Source organism: Hypanus sabinus, chromosome 23 (assembly GCF_030144855.1).
Source record: "Hypanus sabinus isolate sHypSab1 chromosome 23, sHypSab1.hap1, whole genome shotgun sequence".
In the NCBI taxonomy this organism is placed as follows: Eukaryota; Metazoa; Chordata; class Chondrichthyes; order Myliobatiformes; family Dasyatidae; genus Hypanus; species Hypanus sabinus.
In genome coordinates, this window is record NC_082728.1 from 53,347,414 (window position 1) to 53,373,155 (window position 25,742).

General features: G+C 43.4%; 1 protein-coding gene across 1 annotated transcript in view; it reads left to right on the forward strand.

Annotated features, from left to right (window-relative positions):
* The window catches only part of LOC132380197 (transient receptor potential cation channel subfamily V member 6-like), a 102,399-nt gene that overhangs the window by 34,666 nt on the left and 41,991 nt on the right, over positions 1–25,742 (forward strand). The window contains exons 6-9 of the mRNA XM_059948885.1: positions 3,021–3,187; positions 13,444–13,593; positions 19,185–19,397; positions 24,497–24,583. Coding sequence (XP_059804868.1) covers positions 3,021–3,187; positions 13,444–13,593; positions 19,185–19,397; positions 24,497–24,583 — 617 coding nt within the window. The remainder of the gene's footprint in view (positions 1–3,020; positions 3,188–13,443; positions 13,594–19,184; positions 19,398–24,496; positions 24,584–25,742) is intronic.

A 25,742-nucleotide genomic window follows, 5' to 3' on the forward strand; every position in this document is an offset into this window, starting at 1 on the left:
TATATGGACTTCAGTAAGGCCTTTGACAAGGTTCCACATGGAAGGTTAGTTAGGAAGGTTCAATCATTAGGTATTAATATTGAAGTAGTAAGATAGATTCACCAGTGGCTGGATGAGAGATGCCAGAGAGTAGTGGTGGATAGCTGTTTATCAGGTTGGAGGCCGATGACCAGTGGTGTGCCTCAGGGATCTGTACTGGGTCCAATGTTGTTTGTCATATACATTAATTATCTGGGTGATGGGGTGGTAAATTGGACTAGTAAATATGCAGATGATACTAAGGTGGGTGGCGTTGTGGATAATGAAGTAGGTTTTCAAAACTTGCAGAGAGATTTAGGCCAGTTAGAAGAGTGGGCTGAAAGATGGCAGATGGCGTTTAATACTGATAAGTGAGAGGTGCTAGTTTTGGTAGGATTAATCAAAATAGGACATACATGGTAAGTGGTAGGTCATTGAGGAATGCAGTAGAACAGAGTGATCTAGGAATAATGGTGCATAGTTCCCTGAAGGTGGAATCTCATGTGGATAGGGTGGTGAAGAAAGCTTTTGGTAAGCTGGCCTTTATAAATCAGAGCATTGAGTATAGGAGTTGGGATGTAATGTTAAAATTATACACAGCAAATTTGCCAAATTTAGAGTATTGTGTATAGTTCTGTCATCGAATTATAGGAAAGATGTCAACAAAATAGAGAGAGTACACAGGAGATTTACTAGAATGTTACCTGGGTTTCAGTACCTAAGTTACAGGGAAAGATTGAACAAGTTAGGTCTTTATTCTTTGGAGCGTAGAAGATTGAGGGGGATTTGATAGAGATATTTAAAATTATGAGGGGGTTGACGTGGATAGGCTTTTTCCATTGAGAGTAGGGGAGATTCAAACAAGAGGACATGAATTGAGAGTTAAGGGGCAAAAGTTTAGGGGTAACATGAGGGGGAACTTCTTTACTCAGAGAGCAGTAGCTGTGTGGAATGAGCTTCTAGTAGAAATGGTAGAGGCAGGTTTGATATTGTCATTTAAAAAAATTGGATAGGTATATGGACAGGAAGGGAATGGAGGGTTATGGGCTGGGTGCAGGTCGGTGGGACTAGGTAAGAGTAAGCGTTCGGCACAGTCTAGAAGGGCTGAGATGGTCTGTTTCCGTGCTGTAATTGTTATATGGTTATATGGCTTTTTGCACCATTCATGGACATTTTGTGCATTTCACAGTTTAACCTCCTTTTCTGTAGTTCTGCTGCATTCTCTAATGATATTGCAATGGTCACTGCCCGTTCTAAAGTTAGGTCTCTTTCTCCCAGTAGCCTTGTTTGAATGCTTTGGCTGAGTATGCCACATATAAGTTTGTCCCTTCATGCATTAGAAAGTCTATCTCTACAGTCACAATACTGGGAAATTTTGCGAAGTTCTGCAATGCATTCAGAAAGGCTTTCATCTTCTGACTGGTTCAATTTGTAAAATTTAAATCTCTCATCTATTACCAGTGGATTAGGGCTCAAGTGATTTTGTAAAATTGTAACAATTTCTTCAAATGTCACTCTTGCTGGCTTTGCAGGGGTTACTAAATTCAGTAAGATACTGCATGTTCTTGCACCCATTAAGCTTAGAAGTATAGGGGCTTTCTATAGTTCCTCCATGTTGTTCGCATTACAATAGTTCAACCTCTCAATATATGTCTCCTAGCTTTCATTAGCGCTATCAAATTTGTGAACTTTCTAGATTGAAGTCCTTGGCAAGTTTTTTTCACTTTAAATTCAGTGTGTATTTCACTGTTACTCAGGTATTCCTTCGGCCTTCTTGTGCTGTTTTGGACAGAGAGAGAGAGAGGGGGAGAGACAGGGGGAGAAAGAGGGAGGGCAGAGGGAGGGAGAAAGAGAGAGAGAGAAAGAGAAAGAGAGAGGGAGAGAGAGAGAGAGTGAGAGAGAGAGAGAGAGAGAGAGAGAGAGAGAGAGAGAGAGAGAGAGAGAGAGAGAGAGAGAGAGAGAGAGAGAGAGAGAGAGAAAGATGCATGTGTAGACAACCGTGCACATAGATCAATACGTAGTGTTAAGGAGGGGTGTTCATACATTACAGTAAAGGTCAATAATGGAAAGTGTGAAATGTTATTGACTTATTGGATCAGAAAGCACTGACTGGTGATAGTAACCCTAAAGTATCTTTGATACTGAAGAGATTGCAAGAGGGTGCAGAGGGCTGTAGATGTAGCTAACTCCATCACTGGAACAGCCCTCCCCATCATCAAGGACATCTTCATGAGGCAATGCCTCAAGAAGATGGAATCCATGAAGAAGGACCCTCACGATTTGGGGCATGCCTCTCCTCATTACTTCCATCAGGCAGCTGCAGCAACCTGAAGACCTACACTCAACAATTCAGAGATGTCTTCTTCCTTTCCACCAACAGATTTCCGAATGGATACTAGATTGTTATTTCCTTTTTTGTACTATTTATTTATTTTGTAACCTACTGTAATTTTATCCTTGTTTTATTCTGCTGCTGCAGAACACCAAATATCATGCCATATAAGGCACTGATAAACCTCATTCTGATTCTGATTGCATAGTCATATTGATATTCCCGGTGCATTCCATAAGTAAGGCACTATCAAAGATTCCTAATGTTGGATGAAGCAATAAACTGTGCAGCTGCTCTCTCATTGTTGTATGATCTTATAGCATTTTTAAAGGGGGAGTTCTCCTGTTATTTATAGCCAGTGTTTAGTCCTGAACCAATGTCTCTATTTAACCCTGAATCATTTGAGTGACCCTGTGCATTAACACTCCAAGATCCTCTTCTTAATTGCCTAGAACACAACCCATATGACCAGCTCAAAAATAGTATCTGCTTTCTGGAGTAAGAAATCACATGGCTGTCTGTGGGTGCTGTCTGCAGTCAAATTTGCTGCCTTTTTCCTTCATTTCCTTCCTTCATTTTCCTTCATCCATGCTTTAGGATACTTTTGGGCTGTGAAGGGCACAATGTAAATGCAAACCTTTGTTTCTTTCTCCCAACGTGTTTATTTCAGGTAATACTGTTCTGCATCACCTGGCATTACAGCCTCAAAGTTATGCGGCAGAGATGTATGATTTTATCGTGTCCCTAGATCCAGAGAATGGAAATACCACAGAAGCAATTACAAACAATAATGGACTGACTCCCTTCAAACTGGCTGCGCTGGAAGGAAATGTAGAGGTGAGGAAATACTTAATATATATCCATTCTCACAACACATACAGAAAAATGAAAATTTGCCAGGTATGCAAGAAATTAGGAAGAATTGTTACACCTACGTAGTGCTTAATATTATCCAGAATCTAATTCATAACCAGGCAGAGTTCAATTTATTTTGAACTCAGGTGGTCAAACAAGAACAACAACCAGCTACTGTCCACTATCCAAGGAATATAGAGGGTGTACATGCAAAGTCATCCTGCTGCAGATAGTGTGTCTAAATACAAACTTTTACACAGCTATGCGGTGCTATACAGGCAATATGTGGTATCAACACCATTTCATAGATATTCCATTCTACTATGTTAGTGTGTTAGCCAGTGTGAAACTGCATGGCACTCTCAGACTCAACGCAATGCCTCAACTAACATATAATCTGCTTTACACGGTAACGGATAAGTTATAGGACAAGCTCCAACCATGGTCATAAAAATCTTGTTGCTATAGAGCAATATATTGATTATTATTAGACAATAGACAATAGGTGCAGAAGTAGACCATTCGGCCCCTCGAGTCTGCACCGCCATTCTGAGATCATGGCTGATCATTCACCATAATAGACAATAGACAATAGGTGTATGGAATGCTTTCAAAGTGTCTGGAAATTACTTTAACTCTGCAATGCATAAACTTTGCTATCTAAGAAACAACTCAAAAGAAGAGAAGCCAGAAAAAAAACAAACTTCTGGAGAAACTCAGAAAGTCAAGCAGCATCTGAAGAGGAAAATGGACAGTCAACATTTCAGGTCAAGATCCTTCATCTGGACTGGCATACAATACTCCAAGTGTAGTCTCGCTAACATCTTGTACAGTTGTAACATGATGCCCCAGTTCCTGTACTCAATGCCCAGACCATGAAGGGAAGCATTCAAATGCTTCATTTACCTCTCAGTCTGACAGTGTCACCACTTTCAGGAAATATATAATTATAATCACCACTTTCAGGAACTATATCACTCTTAGATCATAAGACATAGGAGCAGAGTTAGATAATTTGGCCAGTCGAGTCTGCTCTAACTTTCCATCATAGCAGATTTATTATCTCTCTTAACCTGATTCTTCTGCCTTCTCCCTGTAAACTTTAATGCCCTTACTAACTAAGAACCTATCAACCTCTGCTTTAAATATACCCAATGAATTCCACAGATTCACTACCCTCTGGTTAAAAAATTCCTCCTCATCTCTTATGAGGACTCCAAAATATAAAATTAATTAAAAGCAAAAACCACAGAGCTAGGAATGTGAGTTTAACTTGGATTTTTTAATTTAAGTGAGGTGCGCAAATACTGTGTGGTGGAGTGATGACATATGCCATTTACATACTTGTACGTATAATCCCCAATGCATTATGTCAATGCTTACTCAAACAATATTATCTACAATGTCTCTGTCTTTGGAGACAGCTTACCCACCGATGTCTATTATAAACCCACGGACTCTCACAGCTACCTGGACTACACCTCTTCCCATGATGTTACTTGTGAAAATACCATCCCCTTCTCTCAATTCCTCCACCAAGCACATCTTTCTCTCCCCTCCACTTTCTGCTTTCTGCAGGGATCACTCTCTACATGATTCCCTTGTCCATTCATCCTTCCCCACTGATCTCCCCTCTGGCACATATCCTTGCAAGCAGAACAAGTGCTACACCTTCCCTACACCTTCTCCCTCACTACCATTCAGGGCCCCAAACTGTCTTTCCAGGTGAGGTGACATTTCACCTGTGAGTCTGTTGGGGTCACATACTATGTCCGGTGCTCCCAGTGTGGCCTCTTAAATATCAGTGTGACCCAACGTAGATTGAGAGACCGCTCCAGAAGAAGTGGGATCTCCCAGTGGCTATCCATTTTAATTCCACTTCCCATTCCCATTCTGATATGTCAATCCATGACTTCCTCTATTGTCATGATGAGGCCACACTCAGGTTGGAGAAACAACACCTTATATTCCATCTGGGCAGCCTCCAACTAGATAGCATGAGCATCGATTTCTCAAACTTCTGGTAATGCCACATCCCTTCACCATTCTCCAGCCCCTTTTACCTCTCTCATCTTTTCTCTTGCCTGCCTATTGCCTCTGTCTGGTGCTCCTCCCCTCTGTTCTTTCTTCCATGGCCTTCTGTCCTCTCCTATTAGTTTCTGCCTTCTCCAGCCCTGTATCTCTTTCACCAATCAACTTCCCAGCTCTCCACTTCAATAACCCCAACTCCTGATTTCATCTATCACTTTGTGTTTTTCCATCCCCTCCCCCAACCTTTTAAATCTACTCCTCATCCTTTTTTCTCCAGTCCTGCTGAAGGGTCTCAGCCCAAAACGTTAACTGTACTCTTTTCCAAAGATGCTGCCTGGCCTGCTGAGTTCTTCCAGCATTTTGTGCGTTGCTAATATATCTACAATATTACTCAAATATTACTGATATATTAAATACACAACACTCTTCCCTGCTTAGCTATAAACTCCAACTCAATATAGAATGCATCTCAACAATATACACAATAGACTACACAATACAGATATCCACAGCATTGCAAATTTTAAAAATGTTCCATTCAGGCTTAAAGGTGGAGGCTTTCTTGCTCTTGTGTAATTAGGTCTTTCCTGACATGCCTGCTTGGTAGGTGGGTCTTGTGGCTGTGAAACTGTCTCAGGTTCTGGGCCTTCTCCGTGGTGGTTGTACGAGTTATCTATGGGACTGCAGGAAGTGGTCTGACAACTCTGGGCATCTTTGTTCCCCTTTTCTTGTATTTTCTCTCTGGATCTACTTCATTCCTTGCTTCTCTCCCAGTCCTGGCTTTTTTCTCTCTATTCAACCCACTTTTTCTTTATCATGTTCCTTCTCTCTTTCACACATTTCTCTTTCTCACTCACATTGGTCAAATAGCCTAAATGAAAGGAGTCCATGAAGATACAAATCCAGTTTTCATACTTCCATTGCCTCCTTTCTTTTTGGCCTTCCATTCATCTAACTGGGCTTTAGTCTTTGGATCTACTTTTACAAGCAGCTTTTTGTCTCCCATTTGAAGTTCATGCAATAAACTTAATGCACACAGAGTAAATTCTAGTTCTTTATACTCACAAAAGCCCGTATACTGTACTTGCAACTTTCCTGAAGCTCCTTGAACTCTCCTCCAGCCAAGCCACATTTCACAAGTAACATTTCAGAAGCTTTTCACAAGCCACATTTCACAAGCCACATTTCAGAAGCTTTTCTCAGATATGTCACTGACAAAATCTGTTGGAGTCGGACTACTGCATTTGTCACTTCCTCTGAGCAGTATGGTTCTTCCTTGGTCCAATTTGCTTTCCAACCAGAGACACAGAGCTTGGCACTAACACCTGAGTTCCTTCTGTTGGGCAGTGGTTCATGGTATACAGCTTGGAGACAGATGTGGTACCATCCAGTACCTTTCATGATTCGCTTTTAGTTGGCTTTATTGCAGAGGATGTGGTGAGCAATGGTGGATAGATTTCCAATCAAGTTGTAGTTGTCTCAGCCAATCACATCACCACAATGCTGGCCCTCCTGTTTTTACTGCATACAAAACCAATTTGGGTTGCTGGTTGTGGCATCTCACTGTTACAAATGTCATTCCTACTGGAGTTATATTTTCTCCTATGTAAGTTCTTAGTTGGATAGCTGCAGGGTTCAGTTCAGTATCTTTGAAATGCCATTCAAACTTATTTTGAGGTATGACTGAAATTGCCAAGTCAGTATCCAATTCTATTTTTATCAATTTGCCATCCACTTCTGTTATAAGCCATTTTGCTGTCTATTGTTAGTTTTTGCTTTGTAAAACTTAAGGCTACTCAGTCCGATATGCTCTTTGTATATGTCCTACTTTGTTACATTTTCTGCAAAGTTTTCATAGAAATACAGAAACATAGAAAACCTACAGCACAATACTGGCCCTTCGGCCCACAAAGCTATGCTGAACATGACCCTACCTTAAAACTACCTAGGCTTTACCCATAGCCCTCTATTTTTCTAAGCTCCATGTAGCCATCTAGGAGTCTCTTAAAAGACCCTATTGTTTCTGCCTCCACCGCCGCCGCTGGAAGCCCATTCCATGCACTAACCACTCTCTGAGTAAAAGACGTACCCCTGACATCTCTTTTGTACCTACTTCCAAGCACCTTAAAACTCTTCCCTCTTGTGCTAGCCATTTCAGCCGTGGGGAAAAGCCTCTGACTATCCATATGATCACTGCCTCTCATTATTTTGTACATATCTACATCATGTCACCTCTCATCCTCCGTTGCTCCAAGGAGAAAAGGCCGAGTTCACTCAACCCATTCTCATAAGGCATGCTCCCCAATCCAGGCAACATCCTTGTAAAACTCCAGCTCCAGCTCCAGCACATTATCTTCCTTAATATCAATATGCTGTAGCTTTTCAGTCTGCTTCAAGTCATCCCTACAATTGCCAATATCCTTTTCCATAGTGAATACTGAAGCAAAGTATTAATTTTAAGTTCAAGTTCAAGTCACCTTTTATTGTCATTTCAACTATACCTGCTGGCACAGTACACAGTAAAAACGAGACAATGTTCTTCAGGACCACGCTGCTACATGAAACAATACAAAAACTACACTACACTACAGACCTACCTAGGACTGCATTAAGTTCACAAAACAGTGCAGGCATTGTAATAAATAATAAATGAGACAATAGGCACTGTAGAAGTCAGTAAGTTGGTGTCAGTCCAGACTCTGGGTATTGAGGAGTCTGATACCTTGGGGGAAGAAACTGTTACATAGTCTGATCGTGACAGCCTGAATGCTTCAGTGCCTTTTCCCAGATGGCAGGAGGGAGAAGAGTTTGTATGACGGGTGTGCGGGGTCCTTCATAACGCTCTTTGCTTTGCTGATGCAGCATGTGGTGTAAATGTCTGTAATGGCGGGAAGAGAGACCCCAATGATCTTAGCTGACCTCATTATCAGCTGCAGGGTCTTGCGATCTGAGATGGTGCAATTTCCAAACCAGGCAGTGATGCAGCTGCTCAGGATGCTCTCAATACAACCCCTGTAGAATGTGATGGGAGATGGACTTTCCTCAGCATTCACAGAAAGTAGAGATGCTGCTGGGCTTTCTTTAGTATGGAGCTGGTGTTGAGGGAGCAGGTGGGATTCTCTGCCAGGTGAACACAAAGAAATTTGGTGCTCTTAACTATGTTGAGCAGAGAGTGGTCGCTCCGTGCCCTCCTGAAGTCAACAACCATCTCTTTTGTCTTGTTCACATTCAGAGACAGGTTGTTGGCTCTGCACCAGTCCATTAGCTGCTGCACCTCATCTCTGTATGCTGACTCGTCGCTCTTGCTGATGAGACCCACCATGGTGAACTTGATGATATTTTTCAAGCTGTGTGTTGCAGCACAGTCATGGGTCAGCAGAGTGAACAGCAGTGGACTTGAGCACACAACCCTGGGGGGCCCCCGTGCTCAGTGTGATGGTGTTGGAGATGCTGCTTCCGATCCAGACCGACCAAAGTCTCCCAGTCAGTAAGTCTAGGATCCAGTTGCAGAGGGAGGTGTTCAAGCCCAGTAGGCTCAGCTTTCCAATCAGTTTCTGAGGAATGATTGTGTTGAATGCTGAACTGAAGTCTATGAACAGCATCCGAATGTATGTGCCTTTTTTGACCAGGTGGGTTAGGGCCAAGTAGAGGGTGATGGCAATGGCGTCTCTGTTGAACGGTTGGGATGATACGTGAACTGCAGGGGGTCCAGTGAGGAGGGCAGCAGGGACTTGATGTGTCTCATGACGAGCCTCTCGAAACACTTCATGATGATGGATGTGAGTGCAACGAGACGGTAGTCATTAAGGCAGGACACTGAAGACTTCTTCGGCACGGGGACGATGGTGGTGGCCTTGAAGCACGTTGGAACGATGGCGCTGCTCAGGGAGATGTTGAAGATGTCAGTGAGAACATCTGCTAACTCGTCTGCACATCCTCTAAGCACTCTGTCAGAAATATTGTCTGGTCCAGTAGCCTTCCGTAGGTTGACCCTGCACAGGGTTCTTCTCACATCAGCCACGGTGAGACACAGCACCTGGTCCTTTGGAGGAGGGGTGGACTTCCTCGCCGCCACATCATTTGCCACCTCAAAATGAACGTAGAAGTTATTCAGTGCACCTGGGAGTGAGGCATCACCTGCACAGTCAGGTGATGTTGTCCTGTAATTGGTGATGTCCTGGATGCCCTTCCACATGCGCTGCATGTTGCTGCTGTCCTGGAAGTGACTGTGGTTTCACTGGGTGTGTGCATGCTTTACCTCTCTGATGGCCCGGGACAGTTTGGCCCTCATTGTTGTTAGGGCTGCCTTGTCGCTTACTCGGAAGGTGGAGTCATGGTTCCTCAGCAGCGCACGCACCTCCACGGTCATCCATGGCTTCTGGTTAGCACGTGTAGTGATGGTCTTGGACACAGTGGCATCATCGATGCACTTGCTGATGTAGCTAGTCACTGATGCCGTGTACTCCTCTAAGTTGGTAGATTCGCCATTGTTTGCAGCTTCCCTGAACATGTGCCAGTCAGTGTTCTCAAAGCAGTCTTGAACAGCAGAGATGGCTCCTGCTGGCCAGCTTTTCACCTGCTTTTGAACTGGTCTGGAGCACATGACAAACAGTCTGTATGCTGGGATTAGCATAACAGAGATGTGGTCTGAGTAACTGAGATGGGTTTAGTACCTCTGCTCTTTCTTTCGGTTCCATACCCACTTTTCCACTGTCACACTTGATTGGTCCTATTCTCTCATGTCTTATCCTCTTGCTCTTCACATACTTGTAGAATGTCTTGTGGTTTTCCTTCATCCTGTCCGCCAAGGCCTTCTTATGGTCCCTTCTGGCTCTCCTAATTTCATTCTTAAGATCCTTCCAGCTAGCCTTATAATCTCCTAGAGTCCTATCATTACCTAATTTTTCTGAACCTTTCGTAAGCTCTTCTTTTCTTCTTGAATAGATTTACAACAGCCTTTGTACACCACAGTTCCTGTACCCTATCATCCCTTCCATGTTTCATTGGAACGTACCTACTCAGAACCCCACACAAATATCCCCTGAACATTTGCCACATTTCTTCTGTATGTTTCCCTGAGGACATTTGTTTCCAATTTATGCTTCCAAGTTCCTGCCTGGTAGCCTCATATTTCCCCTTACTCCAATTAAACGTTTTTGTAACTTGTCTGTTCCTATCCCTCTCTGGTGCAGTTTGCTTTTTATTCCATGTTTGGACTGGTTGAGCTTCAATTCACGCAGGACAAGAGTAGGAGGTATTTGTACAGTTGTTACTATGATAGTCCCTCAGTGCAATTTTAGTCTGCAGACGTAAAACAACGCGCATTTTGAACCCGGAAGTTGAATTGTGATCACTATCTCCAAAATACTCTCCTACTGAGAGATTTGACACCTGAACAGGTTCATTTTCCAATACCAGATCAAGTACAATCTCTCCTCTTGTAGGCTTATCTATGTATTGTGTCGAGAAACCTTCCTGAACACACCTAACAAACTCTACCCCATCTAAACCCTTCACTCTAGGGAGATGCCAATCGATATTTGGGAAATTAAAATCTCCCACCACAAAAACCCTGTTATTATTACTCCTTTCCAGAATCTGTCTCCCTACCTGCTCCTTGATGTTCCCTATCCTTTCTGAAACATCTAAAGCCTGGCACATGAAGTAGACATTCCAGCCCCTGCACCATCCAAGTCTTTGTAATGGCCACAACATCATAGCTCCAAGTGCTGATGCATAGTCTAAGCACATCCGCTTTATTCATAATACTCCTTGCATTAAAATAGACACATCTCAAACCATTGGTCTGACAGCGTCCCTTCTCTATCACCTGCCTATCCTCCCTTTCTCACTGTCTCCAAGCTTTTTCTATTTGTGAGCCAACCTCCTTTTCCTCTGTCACTTCAGTTCAGATCCCATCCCCAACAATTCTAGTTTAAACTCTCCCCAATAGCCTTAGCAAACCTTCAGGATATTAAACACAACCTACACTGCAGATGCTGGGTTCAAAGCAACCTGTACAATAAGCTGGAGGAATTCAGCGGGTCGGGCAGCATCCTGATCCCATCTAAACCCTTTGCTCTAAGGAGATGCCAATCAATATTAGGAAGGTTAAAATCTCTCATCACAACAACCCTATTCACTGTTCCAGAATCTACCTCCCCATCTGCTCCTCGATATCCCTGTTACTTACTATTGGGGGGTCTATAAAGAACACCTGGTCAAGTTATTGTCCTTTTCCTGTTTCTGACCTCCACCCACACTGACTCAATAGACCATCCCTCCATGTCTTCCTCCTTTGCTGCAGTCGTGACATTATCCCTAATTAGCAATGCCGTGCCCCCATCTCTTTTGCCTCTTCCTCTGTTCTTTTTGAAACATCTAAAGCCTGGCACACTCAGCAGCCATTCCTGATCCTGAGACACCCAAGTCTCTGTAATGGCCACAACATCACAGTTTTATGTATTGATTCATGCTGTAAGTTCATCTGCCTTGTTTATGATACTCCTTGCAATGAAAATGGCACATCTCAAATCATCAGGCTGAATGCATCTTTGCTCTAACATCTGTCTATCCTTCCTCACAAACTCCCTACAAGCTGTCTCTACATGTGCTTCATAATGAAGATGTTTAAAATGCGGTGCGGTGTGAAGGCTTCTTGCCAAGTGTGAGACACGGTTGCCGTAGGACAAGAGAATGTATATCAACAGGGAGTCTTCATTGAAGAGATTTAAGTGAATTTGAGTAATTTGCATGTATGCATTGGGCAACAAAGTGATTGTCAGCTGAGATGGGAAACTTGCTGAGTGAACTTGGATGGTGGCAGCTGAGTTTTGAATGATTTGAAGTTTGGGGCAATTGGGAGACTGGTCAATGAGAAGACTGGAATGATGAAGTTCAGAGGTTCAGAGTCAAGAATGAAGATTTACCAGTAAGTAGAATACAGTAGGAACAGGGATTGTGGAGGAGAATGTCGGTCATTCTTGTACTGGAGAAGATTATGGGTTAAAAGTTCAGTTTTCAGGTCATAAGGGATGCCAAAATTGTGAAGGTCTGGTTTAGGTTCAGATGATATTTAAGGAGGGTTTGAAATTGAATAGGAATTGGATCAATGATTAGGATTGGTGAGGTTAGCTCCAATATTTAAATAGATGTCCATTCACAGATTAGTTATCAACTGTACAGCCTGGCATTGCAGTGAAAGTGGAGAGATTGGGAGAAACAATAAAGCATTAGAGTTTGTCTCATCAATGCTTCTTTTCTTTAGATGATATTGTCAAGCAGCATCCCAAAGCTGATTGAGAGGGATCAAGATTAGGTTATAGGAGAGCAGTGTAAGTGGAAGAACTGGATGCATAAGGCTGAAACCAAGCAAAGACAGTCCCATTGAGTGGGATCATTGAAGAAACTAATGATGTACAGGTTGTTGCTGGGTTACTAATACGTTCTACTTTTACTGATGTCCACAAGCTGACTAAGTTAGAAGATACACAAAATCCTTCAGTATGGTAATCAGACTTCCACAGTATTGTAATGAGTAGTGATAATGAGAACCAATTTACATGGATTTTCATTTATTGCCCTCTGATGACAATAGACAATAGGTGCAGAAATAGACCATTCGGCCCCTCGAGTCTGCACCACCATTCTGAGATCATGGCTGATCATTCACTATCAATACCCAGTCCCTGCCTTGTCCCCATGTCCCTTGATTCTCCTATCCATCAGATATCTATCTAGCTCCTTCTTGAAAGCTCCTTCTTTGATGCTGGGCTACAAAGGTACAGAATCGGGATGCCCCACGCTCAGTGGCTGTTTGAATGGGTGTCTGCAGATTTTTGATTTTCAGTTCAGAGCTGTTAACAGGACTGAGCTATGGATGAGTTGTTTGTCATGCTGTATTTCCGAGTGTATGTGAGAAGCAAAGCTTCAGTGATCATTACACTGTGAAATATCTATTTAGTTTGCCTGTTTCTTTATTTAACTGTCTATCATGGTTTCTACCTGGCTCTTTCAACTGCTCTTCCTCTCTTCAAGAGAAACTACTGAGAGAACATCTCATAATCTGAACCACCTTGTTAAATCCACTCTTCATGTCTGGAGTACAATAGACATGAGCCACACCAGAGCCACATCACGTAGAGCAGAAAACCATACAGCCATTCTCAAAACCAGATCTAATGCGGGATTTATTTTATGTTTTGCAGCTGTTTCAATATTTAATGAAAAAGAGAGAGTGTCACGTTCAATGCTTTTTCAAGTCGATCTCTGGCACTTTCTGTAACCTCTCTGGCATTGACTCCTGGGACGATGACCACTCAGTCCTCGAACTGATCCTGTGCAATAGAGAAGATGAGGTGAGATATTGAGTTCTGGACAGAACCAAACATTGAAGGCGGCTGAATAAGTGTTAATTGCTGAGTCTTTGAAATGTAGTACAACAGAAAAAGGCCCACTTGGACCATGATATTTGTCATGATGCCAATGTAAACTGCACATCTGCCTGTATGTGGTGTATATTCCTCCATTCCTTAGCCACCCCCACTGCCATTCATGTGTCTAAATGCCCCTTTCCCAACAGTATGTTCTGGGAACCTACTGTTGTCTGTGTGTAAAAAAAAAACTTGCCACTCAGATTTCTTTTAGAAAATTCCCATCCTGCCTTAAAACTATGCTCTTTAGTATTTGACATTTTCATCCTGGGGTAAAGAATTTGACAATGTATCAAATTTCTCTCATAATTTTATATACAGTACTTCTATCAGGTTGTCCCTCAGCCTTCTACACTGCAGAGAACTTACTTTTGTCCAACCTCTCCTGAGAAACAAAGAAACATAGAAATTTACAGCAATTACAGGCCCTTCGGCCCACAATATTGTGCCAACCATGTAACCTACTCTAAAAACTGCCTAGAATTTCCTTACCTCATAGCCCTCTATTTTTCTAAGCTCCATATACCTATCCAAGAGTCTCTTAAAAGACCATATTGTATCCACCTCTACCACCATCGCTGGTGGTACACTCCACACACCCACCACTCTCTGTGTGATAAACTTACCTCTGACATTCCCTCGTACCTATTTCCAAGCACCGTAAAACTATGCCGTCTCATGCTAGCCATTTCAGCCCTGGGAAAAAGCCTCTGACTATCCACATGATCAATACCTCTCATCATCTTATACACCTCTATCAGGTCACCTCTCCTCGTCTGTCGCTCCAAGAAGAAAAGGCCAAGTTCACTCAACCTATTCTCATAAGATACGCCCTCCATTCAAGGCAACGTCCTTGTAAATCTCCTCTGCACTCTCTCTACAGTATCCACATCCCTCCTGTAATGAGCTGACCATAACTGAACACAGTACTTCAAGTGAGGTCTAACTAAGGTCTTATATAGCTGTAGCATTACCTCATGGCTCTTGAACTCAATCCCATGGTTGATGAAGGTCCCCACACCATACGCCTTCTTAACAGCACTGTCAACCTGCGCAGCAGCTTTGAGTGTCCTATGAACACAAACCCCAAGATCTCACTGAAGTAAGGTTCACTGGTCTATAATTTCCTGGGTTATGTTTACTCCCTTTCTTGAACAAGGGAACAACTTTTGCAACAATCCAATCCTCTGGTACTTCTTCCGTCCTTACTGATGATGCAAAGATCATTGCCTGAGGCTCAGCAATCTCCTCCTTCACTTCACAGTAGCCTGGGGTATATATACCTCATCCGGTCCTGGCAACTTATCTAACAATCGCTTTTAAAAGCCTCAGCACATCCTCTTACTTAATGTCTATACACTCAAGTATTTCAGTCTGCTGTAAGTCATCCCCACAACTGCCAAGATCCTTTACCCTGGTGAATACTGAAGCAAAGTATTCATTACGTACCTCCATTACCTCCTCTGACTCCAAAGGTTTCAAGTGTTTCAAAGGTACATTTAATGTCAGAGAAATGTATATAATATACATCCTGAAATGCTTTTTCTTCACAACCATCCATGAAAACAGAGTGTCCCAAAGAACAAATGACAGTTAAATGTTAGAACCCCAAAGCACCCCAGCTCCCCCCTCCCACACATAAGCAGCAGCAAAGCAATTCTCCCCCTCCCCCACCAGCAAAAAAAAAGCATCGGTGTCTCCCACTGAGTACTCAAGCATCAGTAACGACGCAGACTTGCAGTACCCCAAAGACTACTTGTTCACCTAGTAATTCGGCATACCACAGGCTCTCTCTCTCCCTCATAAGGGAAAAAGAGGTGTCCCCATTTCACAGTGAGAGGGGAGACATAACAAACAACTCACTGATTTATGATGTTAAAAGTCTGTTGTGTCATTTTTTCTGAGCTCTGTGCCAAAAGAACTCAGGTCTCTGAGTATACAGCCAGCAGCCAGCAGTGCTTTCGGTCTCTGTCTCCATGACACACCAATTTCCTGCGGTGGCACTGACCTAGAGTCCGTCCGCCTCCAGAACCATGAAATCCTGGAACCCTGAAGGTGTGGTAGTCTTCTAGTCCGCGTCCTTGGCATCTCAAATAGCAGCCAGTCGTGAGACCCCAAGAGTGGTCCCATTCCCTCAATGAACCGAAGTCAGCATGTAACTCCTGGTCAGGGTCTTCAAAAGAACTCTGAAAGGGTAAAATAGAGATACTAAAGATGGAAATAGAGCTGTTTCCGAAGATGCAAGCAAAGGAGTCGCAATTAGGCACCATTGTCCTCCTAAGCTTCACTCAGACACACGTTTCCACTATTGCACCTGATTGGTCCTGTTCTCACAATACTCATCCTCTTGCTCGTCACATACTTGTAGAATGCCTTAGGGTTTTTCTTAATCCTGCTTACCAAGGCCTTCTCATGGCCCCTTCTAGCTCTCCAAATTTCATTCTTAAACTCTTTCCTAGCAACTTTATAATTTTCAAGACTTCCAAAAGTACCAAGTTTCTTGAACTTTTCATAAGCTTTTCTCTTCTTAACTAGATTTTCTACATACATTGTACACCATGGTTCTTTAACTCTACCATCCTTTTCCTGCCTCAATGGAACATACCGTTGTCGAACTCCATGGAACTGTTCTCTGAACATTTACCACATTTCTGCCTTGCATTGCCCTGAGAACATCTGCTCTCAATTTATATTCCCAAGCTCCTGCCTAATGGTGTCATATTTCTCCCTACCCCAATTAAATGTTTTCCCAAATTGTCTGCTTCCATACCTCTCCAGTTCTATGGTAAAGAAGATAGAGTTGTGATCACTACCTCCAAAATGCTCTCCCACCGAGAGATCTGACACCTGACCAGGTTCATTTCCCAATACCAAATCAAGTACAGCCTCTCCCCTAGTTGACTTAACTACATATTGCATCAGGAAACCTTCCTGAATACTTCTAACAAACCACCCCATCTAAAAAACCCCTCTAAGGAGGTGCCAGTCAATAATAGGAAAATTAAAATTTCCCATCGCAATAAATAATTGCACCGTTCTAGCATCTGCCTCCCTATCTACTCCTCGATGTCTCTGTTAGTACTGGGGGGTCTATAAAAACACCTAGTAGAGTTATTGCCCCCTACCTGTTTCTGACTTCCACCCACAATGATTCTGTAGACAATCCCTCAGTGACTTCCTCCTTTTCTGCAGCTATGAAACTATCCCTGATCAGCAGTACCATCCCTCCTTTTTGAAACATCTAAAGCCTGGCACATTCAGCAGCTATTCCTGCCCCTGAGTCATTCAAGTCTTCTGTAATGGCCACAACATCATAGTTCTACATAGTGATCTATGCTCTAAGTTCATCCACCTTGCTTATGATACTTTTTGCATTAAAATAGTCATATCTCAAACCATCTGGCTGAGTGCTACTTTGTTTTATCATCTTCCTCATAAACTGTCACTACTTGTGTGCCAACTACCCCATCCTTTGCCTCTTCACTTTGGTTCCCACCTTCCTGCAAATCTAGTTTCAACCCTCCCAAACTGCATTAGCAAACCTCCCACCTAGGATATTGGTTCCCCTCCAGTTCAGTTGCAACCTGTTCCACTTGTATAGGTCACCCCTTCCTCAGAAAAGGTTTCATTAATTCAAGAACTTGAAACCCTGCCCCCTTCCCTCTCCTCAGCCACTCATTCATCTGTGCTCTCTTCCTGTTCTGACCTTCCCTAGCTCATGGCACTGGGAGTAATCCAAAGATTGCCACCTTGGAGGTCCTGGTCTTCAGCTTCTTTCCTAACTCCCTATACTTACTGCGCAGGACCCCTATCCCTCTCCTGCCTATGTCATTGGTACCAAAATGTATCACAACCTCTGGCTGCTTACCCTCCCCTTCAAGAATATTCTGCGATCACTCAGAGACATCCTGGACCCTAGCGCCTGGGAGGCAACACACTATCCTGCTATCTCTTTTGCTGCCATAGAATCTCCTATCTGTCCCCCTAACTACCGAGCCCCCTAGGCCTATTGCTAAGCGTGACTTCACCCTACCCTTCTGTGGCTCAGAACTGACCACAGTGCTATTAGTCTGGCTGCTGCTCCCATGCCCAGATAGGTCATCCTCCTCAGCAGTATCCAAAGGGCTCTACCTGTTGCTGAGGGGAATGGCCACAAGGGGACCCTGCACCGACTTCCTTCTCCCTATATCTCTCTCGGTGTTCATTCATCTACTCCTCTAATTCTGCACTCTGGGTGTAACCACCTGCTCAAAAGTCATGTCTATCAATTGCTCTGCCTCCTGGATGATCCTAAGTTCATCCAACTCTAGCTCCAGCTCCTTAATGCAGTCTTTCATGAGCTGGAGTTGGCTGCATCACGCAGATGTAGTCATCAGGGAGACAATCAAGTTCCATGAATTCCCACATCCTACAGAGGAGCATTACATTGCCATATCTGCAATCCTGCCTGCACTGTACAATGGGCAACCAAGATCAAATCATCAATAACGAAAGGAAAAACTAACCCTTCTAACCTGTTTCTTTGGCCTCAGCCTCTTCTTGTCAAAGCCACTTGAGTCAAACCTGACGCTCCTACTCTCACCGCCGGCTTGCTCACAACAATGTCCACCCTGCTTGCCCCTTCTGTACTCTTACTTAATTTGCAGTGCTCTGCTCTCGATGCTGATTGGACCTCTGGAACATACAAATGCCCACGATGCTCTCCTTTTATATTAGCTTTGCCGACCTGTGAGTAAACTCTTTAAAGTGCTCTGCTCCTAATGCTGATTGGACCTCCTTATAGCTAACACTTTCTAATCCAGGCTACATCCTGATGAATCACTTTTGTACCCTCTGCAAACCCATTCTATAATGCAGTGACCTGATTTGGACACAATATTCTGATTGTGACCTATCAAAAGTTTTATACGCTGGCAACATGATTTCCTGACTTATATATTCAGCACCATGACCAATGAAGGCAAGCAGGCCATATGCCTTTCTCATCTTGCTCCCTACTTATGTTGCCACTTTCATAGAGCAAAAACTTGCAATGTCAGGAATCTTTTTTTTTACTGTATATCATTGCGCTTAAGGGTGCTGCCATTTACTACATACTTTTTTCCTACATTTGACCTCTACAAAGTACAACACCTCACATATCTCCAGCTTAAACTACAACTGCTATTTCCCTTGCCACATTTCCAACTGCTCCATATCATGCTGTAACAAACAGAAACATAGAAAATAGGTGCAGGAGTAGGCCATTCGGCCCTTCGAGCCTGCACTGCCATTCAGTATGATCATGGCTGATCATCCAACTCAGAAGCCTGTACCTGCTTTCTCTCCATACCCCCTGATCCCTTTAGCCACAAGGGCCATATCTCAGGTTGGAAGGGCCAACCTTCCTCAGTATCCATAACTCCAACAATATCCAACAGTTTTTGTGTCGTCTGAAAAATTACTAGACAGTCGACCTACATTTTTGCCCAAGTCATTTATGGATATATGTTTCTACTTTTCCTTGTTTCTTACAGGCCTTGAGGATTTTCAACATCCCTGCAATCAAAACACTGATTCACTTCAAGTGGAACAAATATGGAAAGTATTATTTCCGAATTCTTGCTTCCATCTACTTTATTTACATCAGCATATTCACAGCGTGCTGCATCTTTCGTCCTCTTGTACCACGGCAGAATAATGTCACAGACCCAAGAGATACTCAGATTTTGGAAGAGGCACCATTAGATGTTAGTACTTTGACATTGTTCCAATGGACTGGTTCCAGCTACTGTGGCTCTTTGAACTGGGGAGGGTGGTTCCTGTGGTGTTACCCTCAATGTATCCTGAACTTATTAATGGCAGAGAACCTAAGGGACACACTGATGTAACCTCCATACTGCTCCAGTTACCCAACATCAGTCTTGAGCTCCAGTGCTGACTATATGGGGTTACATGTTCTCCTTGTGAACACGTAGGATTTTTTCATGCATTCCAAAGCCATTTGGGTCAGAAGATTAATTGGCCACAGTTAATTGCTCTTTTGTGGATGTGAGAATGTGGACTGAATAAAAAAAAGGATTATTGTAGGATTAATCTAAGTAAATGCTTGATGGTCAGTGCAGATGCTATGGGCTAAAGGTCTCTATGCACTGAACTACTATGAAAAAGTAATAAATAAGTAAGTCATTCATTGCTGGCAATATCAAGCAGGAAACCTAGGCTTTAACTCAACAAGTTGCAAGGTCTTAGGTGGAAAGAAGCACATTGTTTCTTCAAATCAATCATGGCTAATTTTTAAAAAAAACCTTATTCTCCCACCTTCTCTTCAAGCTGCTAACCCCTTTTCCAATTAAAAACCTATCAATCTCTGCTTTAAATCCAGCTGAAGTGTTGGCCTCCATGGGTTGTGGTCTGAATGACTAGTGGGCACCATAGTCAGGTTAAGGATAAACTAATTATGCAAGATTCCTGGAGGCTTGGCAAAGTTGTTTCATGGTTGTTCATGGATTGCTTTGTGACTCATGATCTACTGTGTTAACAACATGTTTCTCTACAGTTAGAGTAGTCCAGGCACAGGAGCATTGCTGCAGAAAAGTCATCACAGCCTTTGATAACCTGTCAGGGTCCAGTCCGGAACTGCGTTCTGGGTTTTGATCCGGTCCGGGGGCTCCGGACTCTGGGTCCTGCAGTTGTCCCTCCTGTCACCCGTGATCTAGTTAGGACCCTCCTGGTTCAAGGAGGCACACCTGTAACTCATTGAGCTGCAGGTGTTTATAAGGGGCCTTGGGACTGGGACCAGGCGGGTGGTCGTTTTGTTCTGTTCCCCGTTTCCGAACTCTGCTTGCATTCTGTGATTCCGCCCAGGCTCAGATCTTCTCTTCATCATGCTTCTCTGCCTCGTGCCAGTACTACCAGGTTGGTCCGCTCCCCCACCTTTCTTCCCATGCGCTGGTCCCGCTTCTCCGCTCGTTTGTTTTGTTCGCACGGTCGCACTGTCTGCCTGCCGTTTCCGATTTTCCCATTATCATGACTGTTGTGTTGGTCACCCCAGACCTATGCCTGTTCTTACCCCTTGCCTCCGTCGGGCAGGTCCGGCCAATCTGCCGCTGCCCGACGGTGGTTCTGCCTGTTCCCATCCCTTGCCTCTGTCGGGTAGGTCCGGCTGACCTGCCGCTGCCCGGCGGTGGTTCTGCCCATTCCTATCCCTTGCCTCCGTCGGGCAGGTCCGGCCGACCCGCTGCTGCCTGGCAGAGGTTCTGCCCCGTCCTTCTCTTCTGCCCGAACCCTGGGATAGTGCCCCGCACCTGCCTAGGGGTCCGCTCGTGCCCAGGCCTCTGGTGTTTCCGCCTGGGAGGCGGCCCTACCCGGGAAATAAATGTGGGTAATAAGTAGTGAATTCTCAGGTCTTGTGCATATGTATCTAGGCAGGATGTATTTGCAGTCATTAAGAAGGGGAAGAACTTGGAGGGTTATGGGCTGAACACTGGCGACTGAGACTAGCAAGAAGGATGCTGTGGTTGGTGAGGACCAGTGGGGCTGAACTCAGAGTCGTTACAGTCATGGAGAAGGAACGCCAGAGGCTATACTTCATTAGGAATTTGAGGATGTTCAGAAAGCCATTAATGACTCTTACAAATTTCTCTAGTTTTAAAGGTCAGCACAACATTTTGGGCCAAAAGGCTTGTACTGTGCTCTATTGTTTTATGCTGTATGTACAGTTGGGAGCATTCTGACTGGTTACCTCACAGCCTGGTATGGAGCCTCCAGTGCAAAGGATCACAAAATACTGTCACATCCGATTTTCTCTTCTCCTTCTCAAGTTGTAGGTTAAAACATATCATATTATGGTCACTACCTCCTAATGGTTCCTTTAACTCGAGGTCCCTGATCAAATCCAGTTCATTTCACAACACTAAATCTAGAATTGCCTTCTCCCTGGTAAACTCCAGTACAAGCTGTTCTAGGAATCCATCTCGGAGGCACTCCACAAACTCCCTTTCTTGGGGTCCAGAATCCTTGGAGTAGAAGAACTGCTCTTTCTAAGTACAGACACTCTCAAGGTTCTGAATATGATTCTGAAAATTGCCCATAACCCAAACTTGCTGAAAGTTAGAAACACTGCCGGCTGAGAATGCAAATCAAATATTGTACACCCATTGAAATCCTACACACATCCTGTGGCCTTCAAGCAGTGACAAGGAGGTTCCGGATTGCATTGAATTGTATTGAACTGCTGCTGCCAAGTTAACAAATTTCACATCACATGCCAGAGATGAAAAAAAACCTGATTCTGATTCTGGATTGAATCTATTTCATGTGTCCTACACAAGACTAACTATAGTTTGAAGTTAATAACTCATCTCCTTCTACCTTAGGCCACAAACTTATCAATCATCCCTTGTGTGTATATGTAAGTATGTGAGTGTGTATATGTGTATGTGTGTATATACAAAGGTATATATAGACACACACACCTTATATACTACATATATATCTTATTTTAATTTATAGTTCTTTTTAATATGTACTGCTGCCACAAAGCAACAAATTTCTTGACATATGCCAGTGATATTAAACTGATTCTGATTCTGCCATTCCATCATATCAGATTTATTATACCTCTCAACCTCATCTCCTGCCTTCTCCCCATAACCTTTGACACCCTGACTAAGCAGGAGCCAATCAACATAGAGCCCAGGGAAGGCTCTTTTCTCCTCTTCCGCTCGAACTCTGGGATTGTGCCCTAGGGGTTTGCGCCTTGCCCAGGCCTCCGGTGTTTCCGCCTGGGGGGCGTCCCTGGGGGATATATGCGGCCTGCCCAGGGAGGGCTCTCCGCCAGCTTATCTGCCTGCCTGCCTGCCTGAACCCCGAGGACCTGCCTGCCTGAACCCTGGGACCCGTCTGCCTGCCTGCCTGAACCCTGGGGACCTGTCTACCTGCCTGAACCCCGGGAGCCTGTCTACCTGAATTCGAACTTCGGGAGCCCGCCTGCCTGAACTTCGGGAGCCCGCTCCGCTCTGCCTGCCTGAACTCTATCTACCTGAACCCCAGCTCTACCTTTTAGTGCCATGGCATCCCCATCCTGTCCTTCCCCTAGTACTTCAGTGTCTGCGTCCTGTGTTTGGGTCCATCCGGCCGCGTTCTTGACATAACCTCAGCCTCTGGACATTTTGCTCCATAGAAAGCTGAAGTTAGGAGCTTGAGTCCTTGCATTCTAACAAAATTGGATCATAAGTCAACTTACCATACTCTTCTGGGGCTCCTGAACATGCTTGTCATGGCTAATTCCATTTATTCTGACTACTGCATAACCATCACTAACCATGGCAGAGAGGAAATAGCAGTCATAGAATCATAGAGCTGTACAGCATGGAAGACATGTCCTTTGGTCCAACTCATCCATGCCAAGATGAGTACTCCAGCTAATCCCATTTTCCTGCAAATAACCCATAATCTCTAAAACAATTTTTTTTAATCCAAGTACCTCTATATATGTCTTTCAATTGTTCCCACCTCTTTTGTGTAGCTCACTTTAAGAACAGTTGAAGCTTGTCTACCACCAGTGTCACTCCTGGATGCCTCTAAGTTCCTATATAGAATGTTATACTCCTGAAAAGTGGTTGAGTTTTATACTTTTGGATATGGCCCAAGTGCAGAGAAGGACACACTGAGGTGGGTCAATAGTTCACTGACTTTAATGAGAACTGTTGCAGAATTTAAAGAAAAGAAAACCAATAAACACTAGGCCAACAGGGCTGTTAACTAAAATTCACAAACTGAAAATTAAATGCCAACACTATGGCTGGCAGCAATAACTAAATACTGAATGAATACCGCTCCTTTACAGCATCAGTCAAAATGGTAATACTGTTTCCCAGAAAAACACAAAGGTATGCAGGAAGTGTTGCTGTGCTTTTAGTCAAGTCTTGACAAAACCAGAATGAAAAGAAGAGCGTTAAGTACCACCATAATGAAACTGTAATTAGCTGGAGCATGCATACCTACAAGCGAGCCTTCCAAACCTGATGTGCAGTCTGCCTATGCAGGCTTGTAGACCCCACGGCAGAGTCTGTGGTTGTGACCAATTTATTCCTTTATGTTCTGCAGCTTCCATAAATGGGATACAACATAGAAAACTGCTTCCATGCAAGTGATTCACAGTGTTTCTTGAACAAACAAGTAGCAGTTTCAGTGTGATATCCTCAACAGAGGCATCACATGAGGAACAACGTCATTCATGTAAACACTTTGCTTATCAGCAGCATGCATCATGCAATGAATTCCAAAGTGCATCTTTGATGGAAAGGCATTTTTACTTTGGAATCACGCAAAGAATCTTTAAATTTCACCAGCATGATACCTACAAATTGGTACATGTTTTATTATTGTCCACATACCAAAATTCTCCTGAAGCTTACATTTGATTGCCTTCCACAGAGTCTACCAGGGACCTACCAGGAAAAAGGCAAGAGCAGAAGAATGCAGAATATAATCCACACTGATAGAGAAAGTGCATGTAGACAAAGAAGATGCAAGGGCCACAAAGACATAAACTGAGAGATTAGGAATTCATCTTTATTATACATCATAGGGAAGAATCTCTATCCCAGTGGCTCATAGAAGCATTTATGTGGAGTTTCTGTTTTTAAAACTATTTAATAAATTATTATAAACATACCAAAGAGCTCCATTTCACAATGGGGTGGAAAGTATAACATTGCTGGCTTTTTTAATCCAATCAGAAACCAGCTGTGTCTCAGAGATATTGCCATACAATTTGCTATCAGTGATAAAATAAAGGTAATTACCTGCACTCATTCTTTGAAACATTTACTCTTGTTTCCAGCTGTGCTATATATCAACAGAAGATTATATCCGCTTGGTGGGGGAATTAATTTCTGTCTTTGGAGCCATTGCCATTCTTCTTGTAGAAGTAAGAGCATTTTTTTTTTCATTTGTAGGATGTTTGTAAGAAATAGAAGCAATCGTTGTCTTTAAAAAATATCCCTGTCAAAGTGTCATCAATGGCAGATAAATGGAAACCATACATGTAAAGTTCTATATTAAATTAATTTATCCTTGAAGAGAGCAAAAACTTTGAGATCCAGATTCCATTAACCAACACAGATAATTTATCTAGGGTTGGTGTTAACTGCCCAACCCTTTACTACTATCTATAGAATGAAAAACCTCTGCTATTGATATACAATCAGAAATTACTCTGAATTAAAATTGTTCAATTGTAGCAGCCTATGTGGTACAGTCTCTCTCTCTTTTCTCCCCCCCCCCCCCCCCCAATGGGCCTTGACTTCCAATTCAACTTTTGGACCTCAGTCCTTTGTATTTTCCTCAAACCATGGACTCACCTGGACATTAATCCTCAACCTCCAGTCAAACTGATTCACCTACTCAGGAGGTTATTGGCCTCTGGAACCTGCTGACAACTTGCTGACCCTGGGGGAAGGGGCACACCAGTCCTCATTTATGCTGTCTGCCTGCCCGACATGCAACATTAGTCATCTGACCACGGATGTCCCATGTACATGCCTCTGGCCTTCAAATATGGAGCTGACGCTTAGATCTGATCTCTAATTTCCCTATATTCCTGTCCCTAAATCTTAACCTGATTCCCTAACTTCACTCTCTATCCTTTAAGACCATCCCTGTAAACCCAAAATAAAATCTAAACTGCAACCTTGATGGCGACTACAGCTTGACACCTCTTAAATAAAACCAAATTATTCTTCCCACCCAATTCAACATGGGGAACCAAGCCAGAGACTTCTGCATCAATTGCCTGCTCATTCCTGTGTTCATGAGGGATTTTTGGTCCTAGCTGGTGATAAAGTTGGGGATGGCTGTGGGAAATGGCAGTAGTGAGCCAGCATCCTGTTGTACATTCTGCCCAACTTTCAAAAATCAGTGTAAGTCATCCAGTCAAGATGCTGCTGAGCTGCAATGTCTATCAATATTGTGCCTCAGACTTAGTTGCTTCTTTTAGGTTTGTCGAGATGGTTTTGGGGACAGCACAGAGAGTTAGAGGTCAGGTTAGTGTTTAGGGTCAGGGATGAGGTAGAGTTAGAGGTCAGGGT